The 27965-nt window shown below is 55.5% G+C and overlaps 1 protein-coding gene across 1 annotated transcript; it reads left to right on the top strand.

Moving 5' to 3' along the window:
• GRK6 (G protein-coupled receptor kinase 6) lies at positions 1-27965 on the top strand. The gene is made up of 16 exons (XM_038770858.1): positions 1-74; positions 11839-11934; positions 14293-14405; positions 15101-15178; positions 15639-15739; positions 18061-18153; positions 18306-18369; positions 18486-18626; positions 20815-21005; positions 21436-21473; positions 21882-21971; positions 22106-22314; positions 23751-23888; positions 24263-24400; positions 25091-25225; positions 27517-27965. The coding sequence occupies exons 1-16, from the start codon at positions 23-25 to the stop codon at positions 27568-27570; spliced, it is 1731 nt and encodes a 576-aa protein (XP_038626786.1). The 5' UTR covers positions 1-22; the 3' UTR covers positions 27571-27965.

Below are 27965 nucleotides of genomic sequence, written 5' to 3'. Positions count from 1 at the left end.
GCGGCGCGGCCGCCGCGGCCCCATGGAGCTCGAGAATATCGTGGCTAATACGGTGCTGCTCAAGGCCCGGGAAGGTGAGACCGACCGGCGCGGGCCTGCTCCTCCTCCTCCTCCTCCTCCTCCTCCCTCTTCCTCCTCCCTCTTCCTCCTCCCTCCTCCCTCCTCCTCCTCCTCCTCCCGGCCCTCCGGCCGCCCGCAGAAGGGACAGGCCCGGCTCCCCCCACCCCACCTCCTCCCTGGGCCCCCGGGGAGGATTCGATCTCAGACCCCGTGACCCCTGACCCCTGCGGCCTGGCCGGGGCCCGGACCCCCCAGCGCTCAGTACAGTGCTCCGCAAGCGCTCGGCAGATCCCGTTGAGTACTCATTCATTCCGTCGTATTGAGCGCTCAGTACAGTGCTCGTAAAGCCCATTGATTGCTCATTCATTCCGTAGTATTGAGCGCTCAGTACAGTGCCCGCAAAGCCCATTGATTGCTCATTCATTCCGTCGTATTGAGCGCTCAGTACAGTGCCCGCAAAGCCCATTGATTGCTCATTCATTCCGTCGTATTGAGCGCTCAGTACAGTGCCCGCATATCCCATTGATTACTCACTCATTCATTCAGTCGTATTGAGCGCTCAGTACACTGCTCCGCAGATTATAACCGCTCGGCGGATCCCATTGATTGCTCATTCATTCCGTCGTATTGAGCGCTCAGTACAGTGCCCGCCAAGCCCATTGATTGCTCATTCATTCCGTCGTATTGAGCGCTCAGTACAGTGCCCGCAAAGCCCATTGATTGCTCATTCATTCCGTCGTATTGAGCGCTCAGTACAGTGCCCGCAAAGCCCATTGATTGCTCATTCATTCCGTCGTATTGAGCGCTCAGTACAGTGCCCCTCAGATTATAAGCGCTCGGTAGATCCCATTGATTACTCATTCATTCAGTCGTATTGCGCGCTCAGTGCAGTGCCCCGCACATTATAAGTGCTCGGCAGATCCCATTGATTGCTCATTCATTCAGTCGTATTGAGCGCTCAGTACAGTGCCCGCAAAGCCCATTGATTGCTCATTCATTCCGTCGTAGTGCGCGCTCAGTACAGTGCCCGCAAAGCCCATTGATTGCTCATTCATTCCGTCGTATTGAGCGCTCAGTACAGTGCTCGCAAATCCCATTGATTACTCATTCATCAGTCGTATTGAGCGCTCAGTACAGTGCCCCGCACATTATAAGCGTTCGGCGGAGCCCATTGATTGCTCATTCATTCCGTCGGATTGAGCGCTCAGTACACTGCTCGGCACATCGCAAGCGCTCGGCAGATCCCGTTGACTACTCACTCATTTATTCAGTCGTATTGAGCGCTCAGTACAGTGCCCCTCAGATTATAAGCGCTCGGTAGATCCCATTGATTACTCATTCATTCAGTCGTATTGCGCGCTCAGTGCAGTGCCTCGCACATTATAAGTGTTCGGCAGATCCCGTTGATTACTCATTCATTCCGTCGTATTGAGCACTCAGTACAGTGCCCGCAAAGCCCATTGATTGCTCATTCATTCCGTCGTATTGAGCGCTCAGTACAGTGCCCGCAAAGCCCATTGATTGCTCATTCATTCCCTCGTATTGAGCGCTCAGTACAGTGCTCGCAAATCCCATTGATTACTCATTCATCAGTCGTATTGAGCGCTCAGTACAGTGCCCCGCACATTATAAGCGTTCGGCGGAGCCCATTGATTGCTCATTCATTCCGTCGGATTGAGCGCTCAGTACACTGCTCCGCACATCGCAAGCGCTCGGCAGATCCCGTTGACTACTCACTCATTCAGTCGTGTTGAGCGCTCAGTGCAGTGCCCCTCACATTATAAGCGCTCGGCAGATCCCGTTGACTACTCACTCATTCAGTCGTGTTGAGCGCTCAGTACAGTGCCCCTCACATTATAAGCGCTCGGTAGATCCCATTGATCACTCATTCATTCAGTCGTATTGAGCGCTCAGTACAGTGCCCGCAAATCCCATTGATTGCTCATTCATTCCATCGTATTGAGTGCTCAGTACACCGCTCCGCACATCGCAAGCGCTCAGCAGATCCCATTGATTACTCATTCATTCTGTCGTATTGAGCGCTCAGTACAGTGCCCCGCGCATTATAAACACCCGGTAAATCCCATTGATTACTCATTCATTCAGTCGTACTGAGCGCTCAGTACAGTGCCCCACACATTATAAGCACTCGGCGGATCCCACTGATTACTCGCTCATTCATTCCGTCGTATTGAGCGCTCAGTACACTGCTCCGCACATCGCAAGCGCTCGGCAGATCCCACTGATTACTCACTCATTCATTCTGTCGTATTGAGCGCTCAGTACAGTGCCCCGCACATTATAAGTGCTCGGCAGATCCCGTTGATTATTCATTCAGTCGTATTGAGCGCTCAGTACAGTGCCCGCATATCCCATTGATTGCTCATTCATTCAGTCGTATTGAGCGTTCAGTACAGTGCCCGCAAATCCCACTGATTGCTCATTCATTCCGTCATATTGAGCGCTCAGTGCACTGCTCCGCACATCGCAAGCGCCCGGCAGATCCCATTGATTACGCACTCATTCATTCAGTCGTATTGAGCGCTCAGTACACTGCTCCGCACATCACAAGCGCTCGGCGAATCCCATTGATTACTCCTTCATTCAGTCGTATTGAGCGCTCAGTCCAGTACCCGCAAATCCCATTGATTGCTCATTCATTCCATCGTATTGAGCGCTCAGTACACTGCCCCGCACATCACAAGCGCTCGGCAGATCCCATTGATTACTCATTCATTTTGTTGTATTGAGCGCTCAGTACAGTGCCCCGCACATTATAAGCGCTCAGCAGAACCCAGTGATTACTCATTTATTCAGTCGTATTGAGCACTCAGTACAGTGCCCCGCACATTATAAGCGCTCGGCAGATCCCATTGATTACTCATTCATTCAGTCGTATTGAGCACGCAGTACAGTGCCCCACACATTATAAGCGCTCAGCAAATCCCATTGATTACCCATTCATTCCGTAGTATTGAGCGCTCAGTACACTGCACCGCACATCGCAAGCGCTCGGCAGATCCCATTGATTACTCATTCATTCAGCCGTATTGAGCGCTCAGTACAGTGCCCTGCACATTATAAGCGCTCGGCAAATCCCATTGATTACTCATTCATTCAGTCATATTGAGCGCTCAGTACAGTGCCCCGCACATTGTAAGCGCCCGGCAAATCCTGTTGATTACTCATTCATTCAGTCGTATTGAGCACTCAGTACAGTGCCCCGCACATTATAAGCACTCGGCAGATCCCATTGATTACTCATTCATTCAGTCATATTGAGCGCTCAGTACAGTGCCCCGCACATTATTAGCGCTCGGCAGATCCCATTGAATACTCATTCGTTCAGTCGTATTGAGCACTCAGTACACTGCTCCGCACATTATAAGCACTCGGCAAATCCCATTGGTTACTCATTCATTCCGTCGTATTGAGCGCTCAGTACAGTGCTCCACACATTATAAGCGCTCGGCAAATACAGTTGATCATTCAATCAATCGTATTTATGGAGCGCTCAGTACAGTGTTCGGCGAATACTATTGATCATTCATTCAATCAATCGTATTGATTGAGCGCTCAGTACAGTGCTCCGCACATTATAAGCGCTCCGCAAATCCCATTGATTACCCATTCATTCGGTCGTATTGAGCGCTCAGTACACTGCTCCACACATTATAAGCGCTCGGCAAATCCCGTTGATCATTCATTCAATCAATCGTATTTATTGAGCACTCAGTACAGTGTTCCGCACATTATAAGTGCCCGGCAAATACCGTTGATTATTTATTCAATCAATCGTATTTAGCGAGCGCTCAGTACAGTGTTCTGCACATTATAAGCGCTCTGCAAATCCCATTGATTACTCATTCATTCAGTCATATTGTGCGCTCAGTACAGTGCCCCGCACATTATAAGCGCTCAGCAAATACCGTTGATCATTCAATCAATCGTTTTGATCGAGCGCTCAGTACAGTGCTCCACACATAAGCGCTCGGCAAACACCGTTGATCATTCATTCAATCAGTCGTATTTATCGAGCACTCAGTACAGTGCTGTGCACATTATAAGAGCTCGGCAAATACCATTGATTATTCATTCAATCAATCGTATTTATCGTGCGCTCAGTAAAGTGTTCCGCACATTATAAGCGCTTGGCAAATACCATTGATCATTCATTCATTCAATCAGTCGTATTTATCGAGCGCTCAGTAAAGTGTTCCGCACATTATAAGCGCTCGGCAAATACCATTGATTATTCGTTCAATCAATGGTATTAATCGAGCGCTCAGTACAGTGCTCCGTACATTATAAGCACTCGGCAAATACCATTGATCACTCATTCATTCAATCGTATTTATCGATTGCTTAATACATTGCTCTGCACATTATAAGCGCTCGGCAAATACCATTGATTATTCACTCATTCATTCAATCGTATTTATCGAGCGCTCAGTACAGTGCTCCGCATATTATAAGTGTTCTGGAAATATTGATCATTCATTCAATCGTATTTATCGAGCGCTTACTGGGTGCAGAGCACTGTACTAAGCGCTTGGGAAGTACAGTTCAGCAGCAGATGCCCCCAAGCGATTCAGTCATTCAGTCGTATTTGAGCGCTTACTGCGTGCAGAGCACTGGACTAAGCGCTTAGTACAGTGCTCTGCATCCAGTAAGCCCTCGATAAAAGCCATTGATGGTGCTCCCAAGCGCTTAGTACAGTGCACTGCACATTATAAGCACTCGACAGATGCCACTGATTACTCCCCCCAAGTGCTTAGTACAATGCTCTGCACATTGTAAGCACTCAATAAATACCACTGGTGCTCCCCAGCGCTTAGTACAATGGTCTGCACATTGTAAGCGCTCAATAAGTACCATCGATTATGTCCCAATAATAATAATTATGGTATTTCTTAAGCGCTTACAAGCACTGTTCTAAGCTCTGGGGAGGTTACAGGGTGATCAGGGTGTCCCACGGGGAGCTCACGGTCATAATCCCCATTTTACAGATGAAAATGCCCTGCATATTATAAGCACTCAATAAATACCATCGATGGCTCTCCCAAGCGCTTAGTACAGTGCTCTGCACAGAGTAAGCGCACAGTAAATACCATTGATGGCACCCACCGAGTGCTTAGTACATCGCTGTGCACGGCGTGGCTCAGTGGAAAGAGCCCGGGCTTTGGAGACCGAGGTCATGGGTTCAAATCCCGGCTCCACCAACTGTCAGCTGTGTGACTTTGGGCAAGTCACTTCACTTCTCTGTGCCTCAGTTACCTCAGCTGTAAAATGGGGATTAGGATTGTGAGCCCCCCGTGGGACAACCTGATCACCTTGTCACCTCCCCAGCGCTTAGGACAGTGCTTTGCACATAGTAACACTTAATAAATGCCATTATTATTATTATTAAATCCCTGCTCCGCCAACTGTCAGCTGTGTGACTTTGGGCAAGTCGCTTCACTTCTCTGGGCCTCAGTTCCCTCATCTGTAAAATGGGGATTAAAACTCTGAGCCCCCGGGGGGACAACCTGATCACCTTGTCACCTCCCCAGCGCTCAGAACAGTGCTTTGCACATAGTAAGCGCTTAATCAATGCCATCATCATCATTATTATTATTATTATTATTACTGTAAGCACTCGATAAACACCATTGATTACACCCCCATGTGCTTAGTACAGTGCCCACATTGTAAGCACCCGACAAATACCATTGATGGCCCTCCCAAGCGCTTAGTACAGTGCCCTGCACATGGTAAGCAAACAGTAAATTCCATTGATGGTGCTCCCAAGCGCATAGTACAGTACTCTGCACAAAATAGGGGAAGCAGTGTGGCTCAGTGGAAAGAGCCTGGGCTTTGGAGTCAGAGGTCGTGGGTTCAAATTCCGGCTCCGCCACTTGTCAGCTGTGTGACGTTGGGCAAGTCACTTCACTTCTCTGGGCCTCAGTTCCCTCATCCGTAAAATGGGGATGAAGACTGTGAGCCCCCCGTGGGACAACCTGATTACCTTGTACCTACCCCAGAGCTTAGAACAGTGCTTTGCACATAGTAAGCGCTTAATAAATGCCATCATTATTATTATTATAAACGCTCAATAAACACCATTGATTACACCCCCATGTGCTTAGTACAGTGCCCTGCACATTGTAAGCACCCGACAAATACCGTTGATGGCCCTCCCAAGCGCTTAGTACAGTGGTCTGCACACAGTAAGCGCTCAATAAATACGATTGATTGATTGATTGATTGGTCTGCACATGGTAAGCAAACAGTAAATTCCATTGATGGTGCTCCCAAGTGCATAGTACAGTACTCTGCACAAAATAAATGCTCAATAAATACCACTGATTATGCTCCCAAGCGCTTAGTAAAGTGCTCTGCACGTAGTAAGCACTCAGTATAGTGTGCAGCCCTGAGTCACCTTGCCAGAGACCTCTTTGCCCGGGGAATGGCATGTCCAGGATACCCGTGGGAAACCCTTGGCAGGCAGGGTGTGTGTGGCAGGGAGACTGGTTCATTCATTCAATCGTATTTATTGAGCGCTTACTGTGTGCAGACCACTGTACTAAGCGCTTGGGAAGCACAAGTTGCCAACATATACTAACAACTGGGTGACCGGACTGGCCGTAGTTTTCCCAAGGAGGCCCGGGAAAGAGGGCTGCCTCCCTTCTGGTGATGGAGAAAGAGCTGCCGGCCTGAAGCCAGAGTGCGGGGGCGAAAAGGCCCCAAGCAAAGTCAGTTAGTGTCAGTCGTACTTATTGAGCACCTACTGTGTGCAGAGCACTGTACTAAGCGCTCGGGAGAGCACACTAGGACAATAAACAGACACATTCCCCGTCCACGACGAGCTTACGGTCTAGCGACCGCTTGACAGTTGCCCTCCTCGGTCCCTTCGCCGGTGGCCAGAAGTGAGCCCACTGTTGGGTAGGGACCGTCTCTCTATGTTGCCAACTTGTACTTCCCAAGCGCTTAGTACAGTGCTCTGCACACAGTAAGCGCTCAATAAATACGATTGATGATGATGATGATGTCCTGATGAGAGGGGACGGGAAGCCGGGCCTGTCTGCGGCTTCAGGGGAATCCCAAGTCAGGCGGTCAGTGGTATTTATTGAGCGCTAACAGTGTGCCGAGTACGTACTATTATAGCTACATAAAATATTTATTTCATTTTGTTAGTATGTTTGGTTTTGCTTTCTGTCTCCCCCTTGTAGACTGTGAGCCCACTGTTGGGTAGGGATTGTCTCTCTATGTTGCCAACTTGTACTTCCCAAGCGCTTAGTACAGTGCTCTGCACTCAGTAAGCGCTCAATAAATACGATTGATGACGATGATAATGATGTCCTGATGAGAGGGGACGGGTCCTGGAAGCCGGGCCTGTCTGCGGCTTCAGGGGAATCCCAAGTCAGGCGGTCAGTGGTATTTATTGAGTGCTAACAGTGTGCCGAGTACATACTATTATAGCTACATAAAATATTTATTTTATTTTGTTAGTATGTTTGGTTTTGCTTTCTGTCTCCCTCTTGTAGACTGTGAGCCCACTGTTGGGTAGGGACTGTATATGTTGCCAACTTGTACTTCCCAAGGGCTTAGTCCAGTGCTCTGCACACAGTAAGTGCTCAATAAATACGATTGATGATGATGATGATGATTTATTGAGCACTTAGTACGTGCAGGGCACTGCTCTGAGTGCTTGGGAGAGTAAGCTGTGACAACGCAACAAACTTAATAATAGCTGTGGTATTTGTTAAGCGCTTACTATGTGCCAAGCGCTGGTGGACATACAAGGTAATCAGGTTGAGTCCCTGTCCCCCATGGGGCTCACGGTCTTATTCCCCATTTTCCAGATGAGGTAACTTGAGGCACAGAGCAGCCAAGTGACTTGCCCAAGGTCACACAGCAGACAAGCGGCAGAGCTGGGATTAGGACTCAGGTCCTTCTGGCTCCCTGGCCTAGGAGTCATTAAGCCACGCTGCTTCTCAGTTGGTAGGCATATTCCTTGCCCACAAGGAGCTTACAGTCTAGAGGGGGAAACAGACATTAATATAAATAAAAATAAATTACAGGTAGGGACAGAGAGCTGTGGGGCTGAGGGAGGGGTAAATAAGAGGAGAAAATTCAAACGCAGGTCTCGGAGGGAGGCTGGAGCTGGGAGCCCTGTTGTCTGTTGCGGCGGCTGCTCTGCTCTCTAGGATTCCCCCTCCTCCTGCCCTGTTAGGAGTGGGTCCCTGTCTCAATCACCTGATCACCTGATATTTATTTAGCGCTTACTCGACTGGGGTGAGTACGATATAACAATATAACAGACACATTCCCGGCCCCTAACAAATTTACTGGGGAAAGAGCCCAGTTCTCAGAATCCAGAGAGCCGGGTTCTCATCCCAGCTCTGCCACAGGCCCTCCGGAGAGACCCCGGGCAAATCAGATCGCCTCTCTGGGCTTTGCTGTCCCCATTTTACAGATGAGGAGAATAATCTCTCCCTCCCTGAGATGGGGCAAAGATAACGTGAGTACGCTGATGTGAAAGTGCTCCAAATTCATTGCGGGTCTCAGGATTCGGTGTCTCTTCCTGCCCTCTGCCACTTCAGAAACAACCCCGTGTGGGCCCCGGGCTGCATGGGGGGAAATTCTGAGCTTAGGCCCCGAGTGTCTCTGGTCTGTCCACCCTCGATCCCGTGCCTCTTCTGGTCTGTGCCAGTGTCCTCCTCTTTCTTCCTCCCTGCCCGCTCCAGGCTGGGGTCCGAGTCCTCGGGGATTGGCTCTGCCGCCTCCTCCCCCGTGCCCTCTGCCTTCCCGTGCCATCCTGGGGTGCTGGAAGTTCTACGGAGGAGGATCCCCTCCTCCCCGTCGCACCCCTTCACCCCGCTGCCATCCAGGCAGAGCTAGTTGGGACTGTGAAACTGGTGCCCTGGGGGCTGGCAGGCAGAAGGGGGCCAGAGAAGCAGGCTAGAGCACGGGCCCGGGTGCCAGAAGGTAGTGGGTTCTAATCTCGGCTCCGCCACTTGTCTGTTGTGTCTCCTTGGACAGGTCACTCCACTTCTCTGGGCCTCGGTTCCCTCATCTCTAAAATGGGGTTCGAGACTTGTCCCCTGTTGGACGGGGACTGTGTCCAACCCGATTTGCTTGTGTCCATCCCAGTGATTAGTACGGTGCCTTAAGAAATACCACAATTATTATTATTATTACTAGGGAATTCCTGGTGCCTGGTCTGCCCATAAGTGGCCAAGCAGTGAGGCGGGGGCTTGGCCTGATGATGCTCCCAGCAGTCTGGCCAAGGGGCTTCCCCACCCTCTCGGGGAGCCCAGGAACCCCCAGGCTTTGATTGGGGAGCGGTGCCCTTTGGGGTTGAGGGGCTGCCTCTGGGCCAAGATGATGCCTCAGCCCTTCTTCTTATCACCACAGCCGCCTGGCCCTTTATCAACGCTGCCAGACGCCATTCTTCCCAGCCTGGGGCTTTCTTCTGGTTGTCCTTTCTGCCGTGTCATTCTAGAGAGAACCTGGCCCGGCTCGGCCCGGCCCGGCCCGGCCCTGGCCTGCAGGTGCTTCGGAGCCCAGCATTGGAACGGGTCTGGCGGTGGCCCTGTGAAGAGCTGGGCCCTAAGCCAGGAGGAAGGGGTGTCCAAGGTTCGGGGGAAGAAGAGGACGCTGGCCCGGACTCCCGGGATTCCTGGATCGCATCCTCGGTGGAGGACCCGGGTTCCAGGGGGCCCAGATTCTTTCCAGACTGGATTGAGGGAGGGACTGGAGAGGGAGACAGCCAGCCCTGGGATTATTAGGGTACCGAGAGCCCAGCCGTGAGGGGTGTGTGGGTGGGGGGCCTCGAGAGGCATGCTCCGAGAGGAGGGGCGACCAGAGCGGGTCCCCAGTCTCCAGGCCGGGGTGTGGGGAGGTGGGCCAACAGGCCCCCCCACCCCCAAGCCGGGTTAGTCCAAGCTCGGCCCCTCTGGCTTCCTTCTGTAGTTTGCACAACTCCAGGCTTTGCTGGCTCTTGACAGCTTCCTCCCCCCACTTCCCCTCCAGGGGCCCTGAACCCCGGCAATGCAGAGGGCCCGCCCCCAACCCTCCCCCCCCACCCCCGGAACGACGCCCCTGTGGGCTGGGGGGGGCGGGGGGGCCGGGGCGGAACAGTGGATGGTGCTTTGCATGAGTGGGACAGATTTTTGCAAGTTTTTGCCTTGATGTGGCCCTGCAGCTGGGTGGGAGGAAGTAGGGGGGTGGGGGGGGAGAAGGGGGGCTGGGTGTGGCCTGGGTTAGGTTGACTGACCTGTGGGGGAGGGAAGTCGGTTGCAAATGAGCTCTAGCCTGGTGTGCTTCCCACCCCTATTGTCCCCAGGGAGGGGTGGAAGTGGGGGATGGGGAGGGTGGGCCGTCCCCCACTTCCACACCTCCCACCCCATCTTCCCCTCCTGGAAAGGCCGGAGCGCAACCTCCGCTCCGTTCCTCCAAGTGGTTGCCCTGGTAAAGAGGGATGTCCTGCCCAACAGGACTAATGAGACCCTTACCCTTTGAAAATGGTCATTTTTTTTTTTTAGTGGTACTTAACTGCTTACTAAGTGCCGGGCACTGTTCTAAGCACAAGGTAATCAGGTTGGACACGGTCCCCGCCCCCCCATGGGGCTCACAGTCTTAATCCCCATTTTCCAGATGAGGTAACTGAGGAACGGAGAAGTTAAGTGATTTGCCCAAGGTCACATAGCAGAGCCGGAATTAGAACCCAGTTCTTCTGACTCCCAGGCGTGTGCTCTATCTACAAGGCCACGTTATTTCTTTGTTCTGGGAGGCTTTTGCTCTAGAAGGGGAGACAGACATTAATAACAATAAATAATTTATAATATGTAACCTAAAGAAATGGCCATAATCGTATTGCACTCTTCCAAGCACTTAGTACGGTGCTCTGCATGTAGTAAGTGCTCAATAAATACAACTGATTGATTGATAAGTGCTGTGGGATTGGGTGTGGGGTGAATATCAACTGTCCTGAGATTGCCATCTGTCCAGTCTTCAGCCAGTGTGCCCGCCTTTCTCCCCCTAGCCCTGCCTCAGGGACTCAGCCCTGGATACCTTTATATTTTTTATTTTCAGCAATGCAGATCCCATCCCGTTGGCTCCCACCGCTGAGTTCTGGGCCCTGGAGCGAATTGGGGTGTCAGCATACCCCCGAGATACACTTGAAGTTCAGGGGGTACCACGGTGGTGGTAACACGGGGGCCGTCCCCGGCCCCTCGGGGTCCGGGAGTGCCGTCACTGGCCACCCTGCCCGTGGTCCCGGTGACTTCTCTCTACCAGATGGAAAGAAGGCGTCAAGGTCTCCCTGCCAAGGAGTGGGCACAGCTTTCCTCGGCGTCTTCTGTTTCAGGAAGAGTTGTGGTCTCCCCTGGGCCTGCCCTCCGTCGGGGAGAGCTGCACAGTGGGGGACTGTGGGAAGGAGGGAGAGTGGGGATGGCCCCACCCTTCAGGTGACAACTTTCCGTTCCCCCAGGACCCTCTGGGGTGGTGTGGTCCTGAGTATAGGGGGCCGGAGACCACCCCTTTGTCCCTATCGGGCCCAGCCCCCGAATTCTGCTTCTTACCAATTTCCCTTTGAAGCCAAACCAACCCTTCCCCATCTCTCTCTCTTTCTCTTTCTCCCTCCCTCTTTCTTTCACTTTGATTTACACCTTTTTCTCTTCCCCATTTCCTCCTCCCCCCCACACCCAGAAGACATGTGCCGGAGGGGGGGGGGGGGGAATATTCTAAGTCCCTCTCTGACCCCTTCCAAATGAGTATGATGTGCCCTTGCAGGTGGCGGAGGGAACAGGAAAGGCAAGAGCAAGAAATGGCGGCAGATGCTGCAGTTCCCGCACATCAGCCTCTGTGAGGATCTGCGGCCCACCGTGGGTAAGGGCGGGGGCAGGGGGCCCTTCCCACTGTCACCTCAGAGACCGCGGCTCCCTGCTCTCCTCCCCGTGGGTGGAGGTAGTTTACAGTGGTGAGGACCCCACCTGCTCCTTGACTCCCCTCCGCACCCCCGGAGCCTGTCCCACCCTCAGGCGGGTGTCTTACTGCCCTCGAGGGACTCTGGGAGCAGGGAGGGGATGGGGCGTCTCGGGGAACCACTGACTTGCACTCAGAAGGAAGTTAGGGTGCGCCTGGAAGGAGCTGCCCCCTTCCCAATGCGGGGGTCAGGGCGCTGGTGACCTCTGAACCTCAGTGACCCCTCGGGGCGGGAGACGGGGGTCCTCAGGAAGCCCTGCAGTGTACACTGTGCCTCCTCCTAAGGTTTCAGTTCCTGCGAAGGCAGGGGAGGGGCCTGGGCGGGAGATGGGGGTGGAGGGGTGGGGCCTCAGCATTGGTTCCCCCCCCCAACCCCCAGCCTGTGTGTGGGGCGGGGGGACTGAGGTCACCGCTCCCTGACCCCAAATCTCTCTCTCATGACCTTAGCCTAGGCCAAAAAGGGCGGGGAGAAGATGGGCCAGTCCCAGAGGGGGACTGCTCTGCATGTAGTAGACTGGAAGCTCCTTGAAGACAGGGATTGTGTTCATTCAGTCGTACTTATTGAGCACTTAGTGTGTGCAGAGCACTGTACTAAATGCTTGGGAAAGTACAATACAACGATAATCAGACACATTCCGTACCCACAACGGGCTTACAGTCTGGAAGAGGGAGACAGACATCAATACAAATAAACAAGTAACAGATGTGTACATAGGTGCTGTGGGGCTGGGAGGGAGGAGGAAGGGCGAAGCAGAAGGGAGTGGGAGAAGAGGAAGGGTGGGGTGGCTAGTCTGGGGAGACTTCTCGGAGGAGATGTGCCTTCAATAAGGCTTATAAGGCGGGGAGAGTAATTGTCTGTCGGATTTGAGGACGGGGAGGGAGTTCCAGACCAGAGGCAGGACGGGGGACAGGGGTCGGCGGCGAGACAGGCGAGAGCGAGGCACAGTGAGAAAGTTAGCGCTAGAGGAGCGAAGTGTGCGGGCTGTGTTGTAGAGGGAGAGTATTGGACCCTCCCTGTTGCTTAGTGCCCAGAAGGCGCCGGCTGGATGAGTGAGCTGGGCAGAGGGAGAGTGTCCATGAGCCACGCAGGTGGGTCAGGCCTTCCTGGGCCATTCCAGAGGCCGCTGGGTAATCCAGGCCTGAGCCAGCAGCCCCCTCTTGCTCAGGGCCCCCGGGAGCGGGGCCTGGGCTGACCTTGAGACCTGGAAGATGACAGGACCAGCTTTAGTTCCCACGCCCCAGAAGTCCCCCTGCCCTGCAGGTTTGATTTACAACCGTCGGCCTGGTGACCGGTTTGGGCCTGGATCTCGGCCCGCTCCTGTCCATGGTGCTGCAGTCCCAGGGCGTCCGAGTCCCACCGGTCAGCCCCCCGGAGCCAGCTCAGGCCACCCGGCTCCAGGCCACTGTCCCGCTTCCAGCCCCTGCCTCCTCCTCCCCCAGTCTAGATTTTGGGTGGGTGAGTTTTCGGGGTGCCGCCCCCCCCACCGTCGTCCCTTCAGTCCCGTCAGAACGGTTGGGCCCGGAGACCCCCTTTGCTGACCAGGAGGCGGCAGTTACCTAAAGTTAGCTCAGACCCGGGTAGCCAAGAAAGTGGGTCTGGGGTCCGGCTGCCCAGTTGGAGAGGGTAGGGTGGACAACGGTAGAGGTGGGAGGGGTGGTGGGGGCGGATTGTGGGGTGGTGTGGTGGGGTGGCCCCTCGCGGTTGGGGCCTCCCCACCCTGAGTCCCAGCAGTGGTGGCCCAGGGAGGGGCTCAGGAAGCCCTAGCTTCCTCCAGTGCAATCGCTCCCCTTTCAACACTCTGGCAGGGGCAGCTGGGACTGGAGGAGCTTCAGTGACGACTGCTGCCAACTCCTCTGGGCCCCCAGTGCCCCCCACGCTCCCCAGGGAGCTGCCCTGGGGGCAGGTGGCATCAGGCGTTTTGAAAGACCTGAGCCCACATGGGAGAGTTTTGTTTCATTTTGCTGCCAGACTGATGGGAGTGTCATCTGCGCTCATGGGGCATGGGGTGGGTGGGTGGGGTGCTGCTTCCTCTTCGGGAGCAGAGCCTGGGCCCCCAGTTTCCCCAGGGAGGGGTGGTCCCAGAGCCGGGTTTGGCACAGTCTCCCCCACGCTGGTTGAAGTCACGGTTGGGCTTCTGGTCCCTTTCCAGGCCTGCACTCTCCTGCACACGTATGCGTTCAAACACACATACACATGCACGCACACGCATGCACCCCCGGTTCCCTCCCCCAGAGTCACGTGCCATCGCTTGTCTTTCGCAGAGCGCGATTACCACAGCCTGTGTGAGAGGCAACCCATTGGGCGGCTGCTGTTCCGGCAGTTTTGCGAGACGCGACCCGAGCTGTTCCGTTGCGTCTGCTTCCTGGATCAGGTGGTAAGGGCCCCCGCCCCCCGTCAGCGGCCCGGCCCCGCCCGGGTCCCGTGGGCAAGTCGAGAGGAGCAGGTGTCCCAGCCGGCCGGGGCAGGAGGGAATAACGTTGGGCGGGGAGGGGGGCGGTGGTCTGGACCAGCCTATAGGTCTTCCTGCAGCCCCGTGTAGGAGACGACCTGGGCTTGGGGGTGGGGTCCAGGTAATCATTCCCACGAGCTGGTGTAGGGGGTCTCTGATTCCTCCCCCAGGACCCAGTTCCCCCTACTCCCCCCCCCCCCCCCCCCCCCCCATCCTCCTATCCTTGAATACAGCCCGGGCCTGGGATTCAGAAGGTTGTGGGTTCTAAACCCATCTCTGCCACTTGCCTGCCATGTGACCTTGGGCAAGTCACTTCACTTCTCTGAGCCTCAGTTCCCTCATCTGTAAAATGGGGATTGAGACTGTGAGCCCGATGTGGGACAGGAACCGTGTCCAACCCGATTCGCTTCTGTCCACGCCAGCGCTTAGTACAGTGCCTGGCACACAGTAAGTGCGTAACAATTACCACCATTATTATTATGAGTATTGACACTTCTGATCCCGGTGCACCCAATCTAGTAGCATTCCCTCTTCCAGTCCACCGTGCCCCTTCCCTCCCCCCACCTCCAGCTCCTCCTCACCAAGGCTCACCGCCCCCCCCCCCCCACACCCCGCTACAGGCCGAGTACGAGGTGACCCCCGATGAGAAGCGAAAGGAGTGTGGGCGGTGCCTGATGCAGAACTATCTGAACCCCAAGGTGAGCACGTGCCCGCCGCCCCTGGGCTAACTGCAAGTCTGGGGGCTGCCAAGGGTGCTCCAGAAAGGGCCCCGGGGTGCGTGGGGGGTTCAGGGCTCTGGCAGCTGGCAGGATGGGCAGTGGGGACTTGGGGGTCAGGGCTCAGGCAGCCAGCCGTGCAGGTAGCCTGGGCCCTCAGAACTGCAGATGGTCCTGGCGATGGTGGATTAGCAACCACCAGGTCAGCCCGGGTCAGAGCAGCCGTCGCCTGTCTGTCACTTGAGCAAGGTGCCTGGTTGGGGACCTGAAAATCTCCAGTGCGGGCAGCTTCCGGGGCCCTGCTCTATTTAAGCCGGGGGCGGGAGCGTCCCCTGCCTTGCCCCGCCTCCTCGGGGACCTCTGGCCCGAGGCTTGCCGGGGTCCTGCAGGGCCCAAGAGGGGAAGGCTGCCATCCTCTGACTCTGCTCCGCCCCGGGGCCAGTGTACAGACAACATCCTCCAAGTCCCCGCCCAGCTGATGAACACGTGTGCTGAGCGACTGGAACAGAATCCCTGCAAGGAGCTCTTCAAGGAGTTCACCAGGTGCGTCATCTAGCCTGTCGGGGGATGAGAAGCAGCGTGGCTCAGTGGAAAGAGCCCGGACTTTGAAGTCAGAGGTCGTGGGTTCCAATCCCGGCTCTGCCAATTAGCTGTGCGACTTTGGGCAAGTCACTTCACTTCTCTGTGCCTCAGTTCCCTCATCTGTAAAATGGGGATTAAGACTTTGAGCCCCCCGTGGGACAACCTGATCACCTTGTAACCTCCCCAGCACTTAGAACAGTGCTTTGCACATAGTAAGTGCTTAATAAATGCCATCATTATTATTATTATTGAGGGGGAGCTCCCATCAACTCCCCAATGAGGGCTCTGCCCCATTTCCTCTTCCTCCTGCTTCTGCCCTCCTCTCTCCCTGAAGGCCATGATCCTGGGATCCTTCGGCGCATGACAGTAGTAATAACAATCATTGTGGTGTTCGTAAACCTTTACTATGAGCTAAACTCTGGGGTATTTACAGGATCATGAGGTCCAACACAGCCCCTGCCCCACTTTGGGAGAGAGAGAGAGCACAAATTGAATTCCCGTTTTACAGAGAAGGAAACTGAGGCACAGCAAAATGAAATGCCTTGCCTGAGGTTACCCAAAAAGCAAGTGGCAGAGCCGGGATCAGAACCCAGGTCTCTGGGCTCCTGGGGAGCAGCTGAGGAGGCTGGTGGCTGCGACAACTCCTGGGTCTGTCAGCCCCATCATCATCATCATCATCATCAATCGTATTTATTGAGCACTTACTGTGTGCAGAGCACTGTACTAAGCGCTTGGGAAGTACAAATTGGCAACAGTTTGGGCCCCAATGGGCCCCAGACGTGGCCCAAAGCCTCGCTCCAGGGAGCGGTCGGGGGCGGGAGGGATGAAGGGGGGTCCGCTGGACGTGGACTTGGGGTCCCTCACCTGGGCCCACTGTTTGTACAGATTTATTACTCTATTTTACTTGTACATATTTACTATTCTATTTATTTTGTTAATGATGTGCTTCTAGCTTTACTTCTATTTATTCTGATGACTTGACACCCGTCCACATGTTTTGTTTTGTTGTCTGTCTCCCCCTTCTAGACTGTGAGCCCGTTGGTGGGTAGGGACCGTCTCTAGATGTTGCCAACTTGGACTTCCCAAGCGCTTAGTCCAGTGCTCTGCACACAGTAAGCGCTCAAAAAATACGAATGAATGAATGAGGGTGGGGGGTCAAGCCCCTGTTGAGGAAGGGGTTGGTGGAGTCTGAGTAGGGGGTCCCCCCTCACCCTCAGAGGATCCCCACCCAGGCTCTTTCACTCATCCAGCACCAAGGAGGCTGGGAAGGTGAGACGCTCCCCGAGGAGAATGCCTTGGAGGGCGGGAGCGTCTGTGGTTTAGGGCATCTACCTCAGACCCCAGTAGTGCCATGGACCTGCCCGACTTGGGGGACAGGGAGCTGGGCTCTCCACTCCCGCCCCGGCCCCCATTCCCGCTTCCCCCCTACTGTTCTCCTACTCTCCATGACAAGTGGTGGGGGTTCCAGGTCTCGAGCAGAGAATGGTGTCAAGCCAGGACTCCGCCGACAGGGACCCCCTGCCCCGCCCCTTGTCCCCAGAAAACGGGGCAGGATTAAGCTGATGGCTTTTGTTGTTGCGGTGGTGGTAGAAGTAATAATTTTAGTGCAGTTATAGTATACTATGGTGTAGCGATACTGTGGTTATAGTAGTCGTGGTGGTGGTTGAGAAACAGCATGGCCGAGTGGCAAGAACACAGGCTTGGAATTCAGAGGCCGGGGGTTCTAATCCCAGCTCCGTCGCCTGTCTGCCGTCTGCTTGGGCAAATCACTTCACTTCTCTGTGCCTCAGTTACCTCATCTGGAAAAAGGGCGTTAAGACTGTGAGCCCCATGTGGGCCAGGGACCGTGTCCAACCTGATTACCTTGTATCGACCCCCGTGTTTGGAACAGTGCTTGGCACAAAGTAAGCGCTTAACAAGTACTATAATTATTATTATTATTGTGTTCCTTCCTGAGTGCGTTGCCCTGTACTAATCAAGTGTGAAAGTCCAAGACACGTTTCTTGCCCACAAGAATCTTTCACTCTAATGCCAATAAGGATATTTGTTGGGCATCTACTGTGTACAAGCCAGTGTATTAAGCGTTTGTGAAAGCACAACAGAGGCATGTTCCCTGCCTACAACGAGCTTCCCCTCTAACGGGGCATAAGTTCGGGGAGCCCTTTGGAGTTTGGGGGGGCTGTGACTGTCCCGGTGGTGGATTGAAGGGATCTGTGGCCTCCAGAGTCCAGCCTAGCCACTGCTCAGACTTCTGTCAATCTCTCCCACCTTGCTGCCCCCAGGATGACCCATGATTATCTGAGCGTCGCTCCCTTCGCTGATTACCTCGACAGCATCTACTTCAGCCGTTTCCTGCAGTGGAAGTGGATGGAGAGGTGAGCACCTGTCCCTTGCCAGCAGAAGTTTTGGGGCGGGGGGTGGAGGGTTCAGATCTGAGGGCCGGCAGGGAGGCAGGAGAACCCCTCCCCACCCCTAGGGCTGAGAGCCCCAGCTCCCCTCTGTTAACTCTTCCGCCTCGTGTGTGCAGGCAACCGGTGACCAAAAACACGTTTCGTCAGTACCGTGTGCTCGGGAAGGGCGGCTTTGGTGAGGTGAGTGGCGGGTGGGGGGACCTGGGCAGGGGGAGCAGCGTGCCCCTGCCAGCCGGGCAGATCCCCCCAACCCCACCCCCAAGCCTGACACCCCCCCCGACTCCTTCCCGCCGCAGGTCTGCGCGTGCCAGGTGCGAGCCACAGGGAAGATGTACGCCTGCAAGAAGCTGGAGAAGAAAAGGATTAAGAAGCGCAAAGGCGAGGCCATGGCCCTGAACGAGAAGCAGATCCTGGAGAGAGTGAACAGTAGGTTTGTAGTAAGTACATAGGCGGCCTTTTCCTTTTGTCCCAAGAAACGTCTTCTGGAAGGAGAGAGAGGCCGCGGGGCAGGGGATCGGGTGGCCCCGGGGAGGACCAGGAACCTGGGAGCCCCCTTCTTAGCGTCCCCATGAGCCTCCGGAGCGGTGGCCGGTAGTGCTCAGGACTGTGTCACTGCTGCCTCTTAACTCGGGCCTCGGATAGAAGGTGCCGGACTCCCTGCAAGGGGTCTACAGTCTGTTGCCATGGGGCATCCCAAAGTGGGGACACCCTCCGCTCTTTCCACCTCTCCATGCTGCTTTCTGCTCCCACCCATGCAGCGGAGGTTTCCCAGGGCCTCTTGGGGCAAGCCCAGTTGGTTGCGCTCTGGGCCCTTTCCCCAGGGGTGGGGGAGCCGGTGGGGGTTGCCATGCTGCTACTCTTGGGGCCGAGTGATTACCGACTGTCATTTGTTAATGACTTAATTGGGGGTAATTAGGCTGCGCCACCTGTCTGGGGACCTGAGGGCCCCTCGGCAGGAGCCAGTGGGAATCTTGCCAGTGCTGGCTTAGGCTATGCCAGGCTGTGCCAGACGGGGACTGGCCGCTTCCCGGCTGGGCCCCTCACGGCCCCTGGACCAAGGGAAGAAGCTCATTGCCCCTGCTGGTGTCCACGGGGCTCAGGGAGGCACCGTGGGGCACCCCGGGACTCTGGCCTCTGCTGGGGAGGGTCCCTGACATCCTCTAGCAGGGGCACTACCCTCCTCTTACCTCCTCCCAACTAAGGCTAATAAGCACAGTCCTGAAGGGACCTCTGACTGATTGTGGGTGATGCCAGGGGGCAGCTCGGGCCCCCACAGAGTCTGCCCGGAGGCACCTCCAGCTCATTTCCCCCTGGACTCAGTTCTGACCCATGGCCTGTGGAGTCTCCCACCTTCTTGTGGGGCTTGGGGCGTCCTCAAGGGCGAGGACTGCATCTGTTAACTTGGTTATCTCCCAGGCACTTGATTCAGTGCTCTGTACGCAGTAGACTGGAAACTCCTTGAGGAAGGGATTGTGTCTATGATGGTACTGTCCTAAACACTCAGTACAGTGCTGCACACACAGCACAGTAGGCTATGGCCTCTTGAGGACGGGAGTCGTGTCTGTTAACTCTTAACTGTAGCTGTGCACGGAGTAAGGGCTCCATAGTCACCATTAATCAATCAATCAATCAATCATATTTATTGAGCGCTTACTATGTGAAGAGCACTGTACTAAGCGCTTGGGAAGTACAAATTGGCAACATATAGAGACAGTCCCTACCCAACATTGGGCTCACAGTCTGAAAGGGGGAGACAGAGAAAAAAAAAAACAAGCATACTAAGTTGGCTGATGGACCGACTTCAAAGAGGAAGCAGGCTAGGCAGCCACCATTTGGGATGGGTGGCCCACACAGCCGTCAGGACTGGCATTCCTGAGAAGTGAAGGGCAATGGCTTGGATGCCCAGGGAGCTGAGGACAGTGGTTCGGATACCTGGGGTCTGTGGGGCTGTAGTTCGCATGTCTGGGGAGCCGAGGGCCGTGACGTGGATGCGCGGGTTGTAAGGGGCCATGTATTGAGCTCCTGGGGAGTGGGTGTGCTTCAGTTGTCCTGGAAGTCAGGGGGCCTGTGTTGGGACGTCTGGGGAGCAGGGAACTGTGTCTTGGACACCCGAGGAGCAAGGGGGCCGTGGCTTGGATACTCAAGGAGCAGGGGGCCGTGGTTCGGACATTAGGGGAGCAGGGAGCCATGGTTCAGACATCCTGGGAGCGGGGGGCCATGAGACCATGGTTTGGATGCCCAGGGAGCAGGGGACTGTAGTCCAGATGCTTAGGGAATGGGAGCTGGGGTTCGGTTGCCCAGGAAGTTTGGACAGGGAGGGCATGAGACCATGGTTTGGATGCCCAGGGAGTGGGAGGGCATGGTTCAGTTGCCCGGGAAGCAGGGGGCCTTGAGACCGTGCTTTGGAATGCCCAGGGAGCCGGGGGGCTGTGGTCCAGATGCCTAGGAAACAGGAGGTGTGGCTCGGTTACCCAGGGAGCAGGGCGTTCGGATGCTCAGGGATCGGCGTGTGTGTTTGGGGAAGGGGGTGTGGTTCAGTTGCCCCCGGGGAGCGGGCAGCCGTGCCGGGTGCCCAGGGTGGGCCAGTCCAGAAAGCTGAGTCCCCGCGGCCGCCCCTCCCCGCAGGTGAGCCTGGCCTACGCCTACGAGACCAAAGACGCCCTGTGCCTGGTGCTGACGCTCATGAACGGGGGCGACCTCAAGTTCCACATCTACCACATGGGGGAGGCCGGCTTCCAGGAGGAGCGTGCCGTGTTCTACGCGGCCGAGATCTGCTGCGGCCTGGAAGATCTGCACAGGGAGCACATCGTGTACAGGTTGGGGCGCGGGCTCCGGGGGCGGGCCGGGCCGGGCCGGGGGAGGGATCAGAAAGTAATCGGAAGTCGTCAGAAAACCTATAAAAATCTTAACTAACTCACGACGGGGCAAGTCACCACATAATTGCTTCGATCAAATGAATCTTACGAAGTCAGTAAAAAAAAAGGTCAGCCCCAAAAAAGTAAAGCAAATATGCAAAAGTGAAAAACCGTGACAAAATTATTAGGTCTGAATTGTAATCACTACAAAAAATACAGTACGTTTTTGTGGCTGATATTTCGATACAGCTTACATTTTAAATTACAACCCTGGAAGCAAACGAAAAAAGACTGTACCGTAAAGTAAATTCCACAAGTCTGTGCCCCCCCTAGCACCGTCCCGCCTGGAAGGACCGGATCTGGATCTGATTCCAGCCCTTTTTTTCCCCAGGGACTTGAAGCCGGAGAACATCTTGCTGGATGACCATGGTAAGGAGGGAGGCAGCCGGGGGGTGGGGCACGGCTGGTCAATGTTGGGGGGGCTGTGACCTGACCCCTTCCCCCAACCCAACACACGCACCCCAAAGCCTACTACTTCCTTGACCCATGTCCACCCTCACTCCATTCTCATCCTCAACAGCCTAGTCCAAAGAGCAGGAGACCCAGGGCCTATTCTTGGGTCCTTCACTTGTCTTCCATGTGAGAGTGCTTTAACTTCTCCATGCCTCAGTCTTCTCATCTGTAAAGTGGTGATTTGATACCTGTTGTCCCTCCCGTCTAGACTGTGAGCCCCATTTGGGACAGGGCCTGATTCTCCTGTAACTCCTCCAACGCCTAGCACAGTGCTTGCCACATAGGAAGCGCTTAGCAAGTTTCACTTTTTCTTACCACAACTAGGTCACATCCGGATCTCAGACCTGGGGTTGGCGGTGCACGTGCCCGAGGGCCAGACCATCAAAGGGCGCGTGGGCACCGTGGGCTACATGGGTGAGTGTGTGTTACGTGGGTCCCAGGACCCGGGGGGGCGGGGGGGTTGCCCCCTGCTTGCCGGCGTTGGGGGGGAGCGTCCCAGACGGCTGGTGGGACCCACCCCCACTGTGTGTGTGCACGTGTCCCCGCAGCCCCCGAGGTGGTGAAGAATGAGCGGTACACCTTCAGCCCGGACTGGTGGGCCCTGGGCTGCCTTCTGTACGAGATGATCGAGGGTCAGTCGCCCTTCCAGCAGCGCAAGAAGAAAATCAAGCGGGAGGAGGTGGAGCGGCTAGTGAAGGAGGTCCAGGAGGAGTACTCGGACAAGTTCTCCGAAGGGGCCCGCTCCTTCTGCACTGCGGTAGGGCCCTGGCCACAGAGGGGTGGAGGAGGAGGGACTCTCAGGCTAAGAAGGAGAATGGGGAACATCTAGGGGAGAAAGGCACCACCCTGGGAGTTAGGGGACCTGGGTTCTAATCCCACCACTTGTTGCTGTGTGACCTTGGACACCTTTCTGGGCCTCGGTTTCCTTATCTGGAAAATGGGGGTTTAATAATAATAATGGTATTTGTTAAGCGCTGACTATGTGTGAAGCACTGCTCTAAGCTCTGGGGGGGATACAGCGTGGTCAGGTTGTCCCACGTGGGGCTCACAGTCTTGAACCCCATTTTACAGATGAGGTAACTGAGGCACAGAGTGACTTGCCCAGAGCCACGTAGCTGACAAGTGGCGGAGCTGGAATTAGAACCCATGACCTCCGACTCCCGAGCCCATGCTCTTTCCACTGAGCCATACCTCGTCTCCCTTCCCCTTAGATTGGGAAGCCCCTGTGTGGGACAGAGACCCTTATCTTGTATCTACCCCAGTACTTAATATAGTGCTTGGTACATATGTTTTTAGAAATTTTAAATGGCATTTAAATGCTTGCCGTGTGCCAGGCACTGTACTAAGCGCTGGAGTAGATATGAGCTAATCAGGTTGGACACAGCCGGTGTCGCAGTCCTAATCCCCATTTTACAGATGAGGGAACTGAGGCCCGGAGAAGTGAGGTGACTCACCCGCGGTCACACGGCAGAAAAGTGATGAAGCCAGAATTAGAACCCAGGTCCTTCTGACTCCTGGGCCCATGTCATCATCATCATCAACTGTATTTATTGAGTGCTTACTGTGTGCAGAGCACTGTACTAAGCGCTTGGGAAGTACAAGTTGGCAACATATAGAGACAGTCCCTACCCAATAGTGGGCTCACAGTCTAAAAGGGGGAGACAGAGAACAAAACCAAACATACTAACAAAATAAAATAAATAGAATAGATATGTACAAGTAAAATAAATAAATAAATAGAGTAATAAATATGTACAAACATATATACATATATACAGGTGCTGTGGGGAAGGGAAGGAGGTAAGATTCATTCATTCAATCGTATTTATTGAGCGCTTACTGTGTGCAGAGCACTGTACTAAGCGCTTGGAAAGTACAAGTCACCTCAGTTAATCATACTGTCGGAGCCCACACTGTGTGTAGAGCATGGTACTAAGTTCCCGGGGGAGTACAATGTAACATGGGGGGGATGGAGAGGGGGACGAGTGTCCTGCCCACTAGGCCATGCTGCTTCTCAAACACTGATAGCAAACAACAGTAAACATTCTACGGGGGAGGAAACTGAGACCCAAAGAGGTTAGGTGACTTCCCCAAGGTCACCCAGCAAGCGAACGGCGGATTAGAACCCCCCCCCCCCCCCCCCGCATCTCCCAGGCCGACCCCTCTAACCCTGCCCCCTTGGTTCTTTTGTAGCTCCTCTGCAAAGACCCCAAGGAACGGCTAGGGTGCCGGGGTGGGGGTGCCCAGGAGGTGAAGGAGCACCCCCTATTCAGGCACCTCAACTTCAAACGCCTGGAAGCTGGCATGTTGGAACCCCCGTTTAAGCCCGATGTGAGTTCTGCCCCTTGCTAGTGGGAGTGGGAGGAGAGGCTTCTGGAACCACTGGGCCTGACTCTCCTTCTAGACTGGGAGCTCGTCGTGGGGAGGGATTGTGTTTATTGTCGTTTTGTATTATCCCAAGTGCTTAGTACAGTGCTCTGCACACAGTAAGCACTCAGTAAATGCAACCTGACTGACCGACTGCTGGACCTCATGAGGCCGGGGGGTTCCTCCGGAAGCCCTCCTCCTCCCCAGCCTCCGCCTCGTCTTTGCCAACGTGGTGGTTGTAGTTGGGGGGTGGGCGGGACCCAAGGAGGGGGTTCGTCTTGGCCTGAGCCTCTCCTGAGCCTGGCTGACAGCCCCCCCCCGCCCCCGCCTCTCTCCAGCCCCAGGCCATTTACTGCAAGGACGTCCTGGACATCGAGCAGTTCTCTACCGTCAAGGGAGTGGAGCTGGAGTCCACCGACAACGACTTCTACCAGAAATTTGCCACAGGGAGCGTGTCCATCCCCTGGCAGAACGAGGTGGGTGAGGTGGGGGCTGGGGGGCCCACAGCGGGTCTCATGTGTCGTGTTGGGGTCCCCCCACCCTCCTCCCGGAAATTGGAATCAGCACCTCTACAGTTTGGAGCCCCTCTCCTGGAGGAGAGGCAAGGTGGGAGGTTTTGAGGTGGGAGATGGGCAGAGAGAGAGGTAGCGCGGTCTAGTGGATAAAGCCTGGGGCTTAGGAGTCAGAAGGACCTGGGTTCCAATCCTGGCTCCTCCACTTGTCGGCTGGTGGACCTCGGGCAAGTCACTTGACTTCTCTGGGCCTCAGTTACCTCATCTGTAAAATGGAGACCGACTGTGAGCCCCATATGGGACAGGGACTGTGTCTGCCCCGATTTGCTTGTATCCACCCCAGAGCTTAGAACAGTGTGTGGCATATAGGAAGTGCTTAACAAGTGAAACTGTTTTTTATTACTATTATCAGTATTATTACTTAACAAATACCATCGTCATTATTATTATGCGATTGGGCAGAGGTGAGGAAAGGGGATTTGTTGCGGGAAAACTCTGGGAGAAGGGACAGTTAGGAGTTTTGGGGGGAAGAGGGGAAAGCGTAGGATTGTTGGGGGAAGAGGGGCAGGATGGGAGTGTTGGGAGAATGTAAGAGAAAGGGGCAGAGGTGCGGGAAGGTAACAGGGCCATCCTCTGTGCTGTGACGCGGTGCAGATGATTGAGACGGAGTGCTTCAAAGAGCTAAACGTGTTCAGCCCGGATGGGACGGTGCCCCCCGACCTGGACTGGAGGGGCCAGCCGTCGCCCCAGCCTAAGAAGGGGCTCCTCCAGCGCCTCTTCAGCAGACAGGTAATGCGGTGGGGGGGCACTCCCCCCACCCCACCCCCGGTGCAGCCGCTGAGCAGCAGTGGCACCCCAAATGCACCATTGGGCGGCCAGGGCTACCGGCCAGAGGGCCTCTCTGCCTTCCGCCTTCTCTCGGGGCTTGGCCGGGCCTGAGCTTGCCTCTCCTCTGCCACCCGGGGACCGGTCTGTCCCCCCCCCACCTCAACTCGGGGGCACAGCTAGGGCCCGGGTGATCCCCAGGTCCCCCTCACCCGCTCCGATGTGCAGGGCAGAAGTGGCGGTGTTTGGAAACTGGCGCAGGAAGAGGAGGTCGTTGTCAGCTTAGGTCTTCCCTTTTAACCCATCTGTTAGTTACGGAGAGCACTGGGCTGAGCACTTGGGGGAGTCCAAGAGTTAGACACGATCTTTGTCCTCAAGGAGCGTCCAGTCTACTGTGTGCAGAGCACTGGACTAAGCGCTTGGGAGAGTCCCATAGGTAGTAGGCACAATCCTTATCCCTAAGGTGCTTCCTGTCTATTCATCATCATCATCATCAATCGTATTTGAGCGCTTACTGTGTGCAGAGCACAGTACTAAGCGCTTGGGAAGTACAAGTTGGCAACGTATAGAGACAGTCCCTACCCAACAGTGGGCTCACAGTCTAAAAGGGGGAGACAGAGAACAAAACCAAACATACTAACAAAATAAAATAAATAAATAAATAGAATAGATATGTCTATTGTGTGCAGAGTACCGAACTGAATACTTGGGAGGGTCCATTAGGTAGTAGATGCGATCCCTGCCCATAAGGAGCTTCCAGTCTACTGTATATAAAGAAGCAGCATGGTCTAGTGAATAGAGCGCAGGCCTGGGAGTAAGAAGGTCCTGAGTTCTAATCCCAACTTCGCCACTTGTCTGCTGTGTGACCATGGGCAGGTCACTTCACTTCTCAGTGCCTCAGTGACCTCATCTGTAAAATGGGGATTAAGACTGTGAGCCCCACGTGGGACAATCTGATTACCTTGTATCTCCCCCAGCGCTTAGAACAGTGCTTGGCACATAGTAAGCGCTTAACAAATAGCATCATTATTATTAAGTTCTTGGGAGAGTACATTACAGTTAATAGACAAGATCCTTGCCCTCAAAAAACTTAGTTTACTGTGTGCACGGCACTGAACTAAGCTCTTGGGAGAGTGGAGTAGAAGTAGTAGACGTGATTCCTGCCCTCGAGGAGCTTCCAGTCGAGCCAGGGAGATGCTGACCCCACCAGGTTCTCAGCGCCCTTCCCCAGGGTAGACTTCCCTGCTGCCTCTTCCCGTCCATCCCAGAAGGTCAGAGCGTCCACCATCGGCCCCAGGGCCGGTGAGGGCTGGGGCTGGGGCTGGGGGGGGGAGCCAGGAGTGCCCTGCTGCCCGGAACACTCACACCAAGTGTTTTCTCCTTCCAGAGGTGAGCAGTGTGGGGTACCCGCTGGCTGGGCTTCCCCTCACTGCTCAGGGACACACACCAGGCCCAAACTCTCCACCGGAAAGGCGAGATCTGGGGAAGAGGAGTCTTGTGCTTGGTGCCCCTCCCCTCCCTTCCACTCCACCCTCCCGCTACCCAATGCTTGTCTCCCGCTCACCCCGCTCTAGCCACTGATGGCCGCTCGGCCAGTGGCACGCACCGGGCCGCTGGCTGCCACGGCCCCTCTGGGCCTTCTTCCGGGTGGGGCCTGGGGCCTCGGCGGTGACGGAGCAAGGAGGACTACCCCCGCTCCCCGCCGCCCCGGATTGACATGTCCTGCCTGCCCACCTTCTCTCAGGGGAACCTGGCTGTGCCCGGTGCGCCCTCAGCTCCAGCCAGGTGGGGTGGGCCGGGCCCCGCTGTCCACATCTCCCCGGGCAATGGAGCGGGGCACCGGGCCCAGGGGCACCGTGGAAGCCCTTTCCCTGCCTTCTGGGCCAGGGGACCTGCCGCTGATTCCGGAGCCGTGAGTGGCCGGGCCGCCGCCTGCACGCACGCACGCACGCACGCACGCACACACACAAACACACACACGTGTGCCCCTCGGGGTCTGCCCGGTCCCACCACCCTCACCGCTAGCTACCTCGCTCGACTCTGCCCCCCTCTAACCGCCACTCCGTAGCCCCCATCCCTGCCAGGGGGATCCCCGGCGGGTGTCCATAGCGGGTGTCCGTGGCGGGCAGCCCAGGGCTCCGTTGCCTTCCGTTAACAGCATCCAACTCCACGCGCTCCTCTTGCTTCTCTTTCCCTCTCCTGTGCTCTCCCCGCTCCCCTCTCCCCTCTCTCCTTGCCCTCGACCTCCTTTCCAGGACTGTTGTGGGAACTGCAGCGACAGCGAGGAGGAGCCTCCGACCCGGCTCTAGATCCGGGGTCCCGCCCGCGCCCGATGGAGCTCTGACCTGCCCCGCCGCGGCGTGCCTTTGTTTACAGTTTTGCACATTTGTATTTTAAAATGTTGTCTGGATGGATGGATGGATGGATGGATGCCAACACCAGGGCGGGCGCTGGCTGCCCAGCCACCCTGGCTTGGGCGGGGCCAGGCCCCGTGCCCTCCCGTGCCCATCCCGATTGACGGGGGGAAGAGGGAGAGGGCCAACGACCCCCCTGCCCTGCCCGAGGTTGTTCTAAATCTCCGGCCCATTAGGTCAGCCTGCCTGCAGCCCCCTCCCCTTTAACCCAGCCCAGATAGGGGTGGGGGCTTCCCCCCCCCCATACATTCCAGGGGGCCAGCCCCAGTCCCCGGCAGCCCCCCCGCGGT

This window comes from Tachyglossus aculeatus, chromosome X2, assembly GCF_015852505.1.
Source record: "Tachyglossus aculeatus isolate mTacAcu1 chromosome X2, mTacAcu1.pri, whole genome shotgun sequence".
NCBI lineage: Eukaryota > Metazoa > Chordata > Mammalia > Monotremata > Tachyglossidae > Tachyglossus > Tachyglossus aculeatus.
The sequence above is the reverse complement of the archived record's forward strand: the minus strand, read 5'-3'. Positions and strand labels throughout refer to the sequence as shown.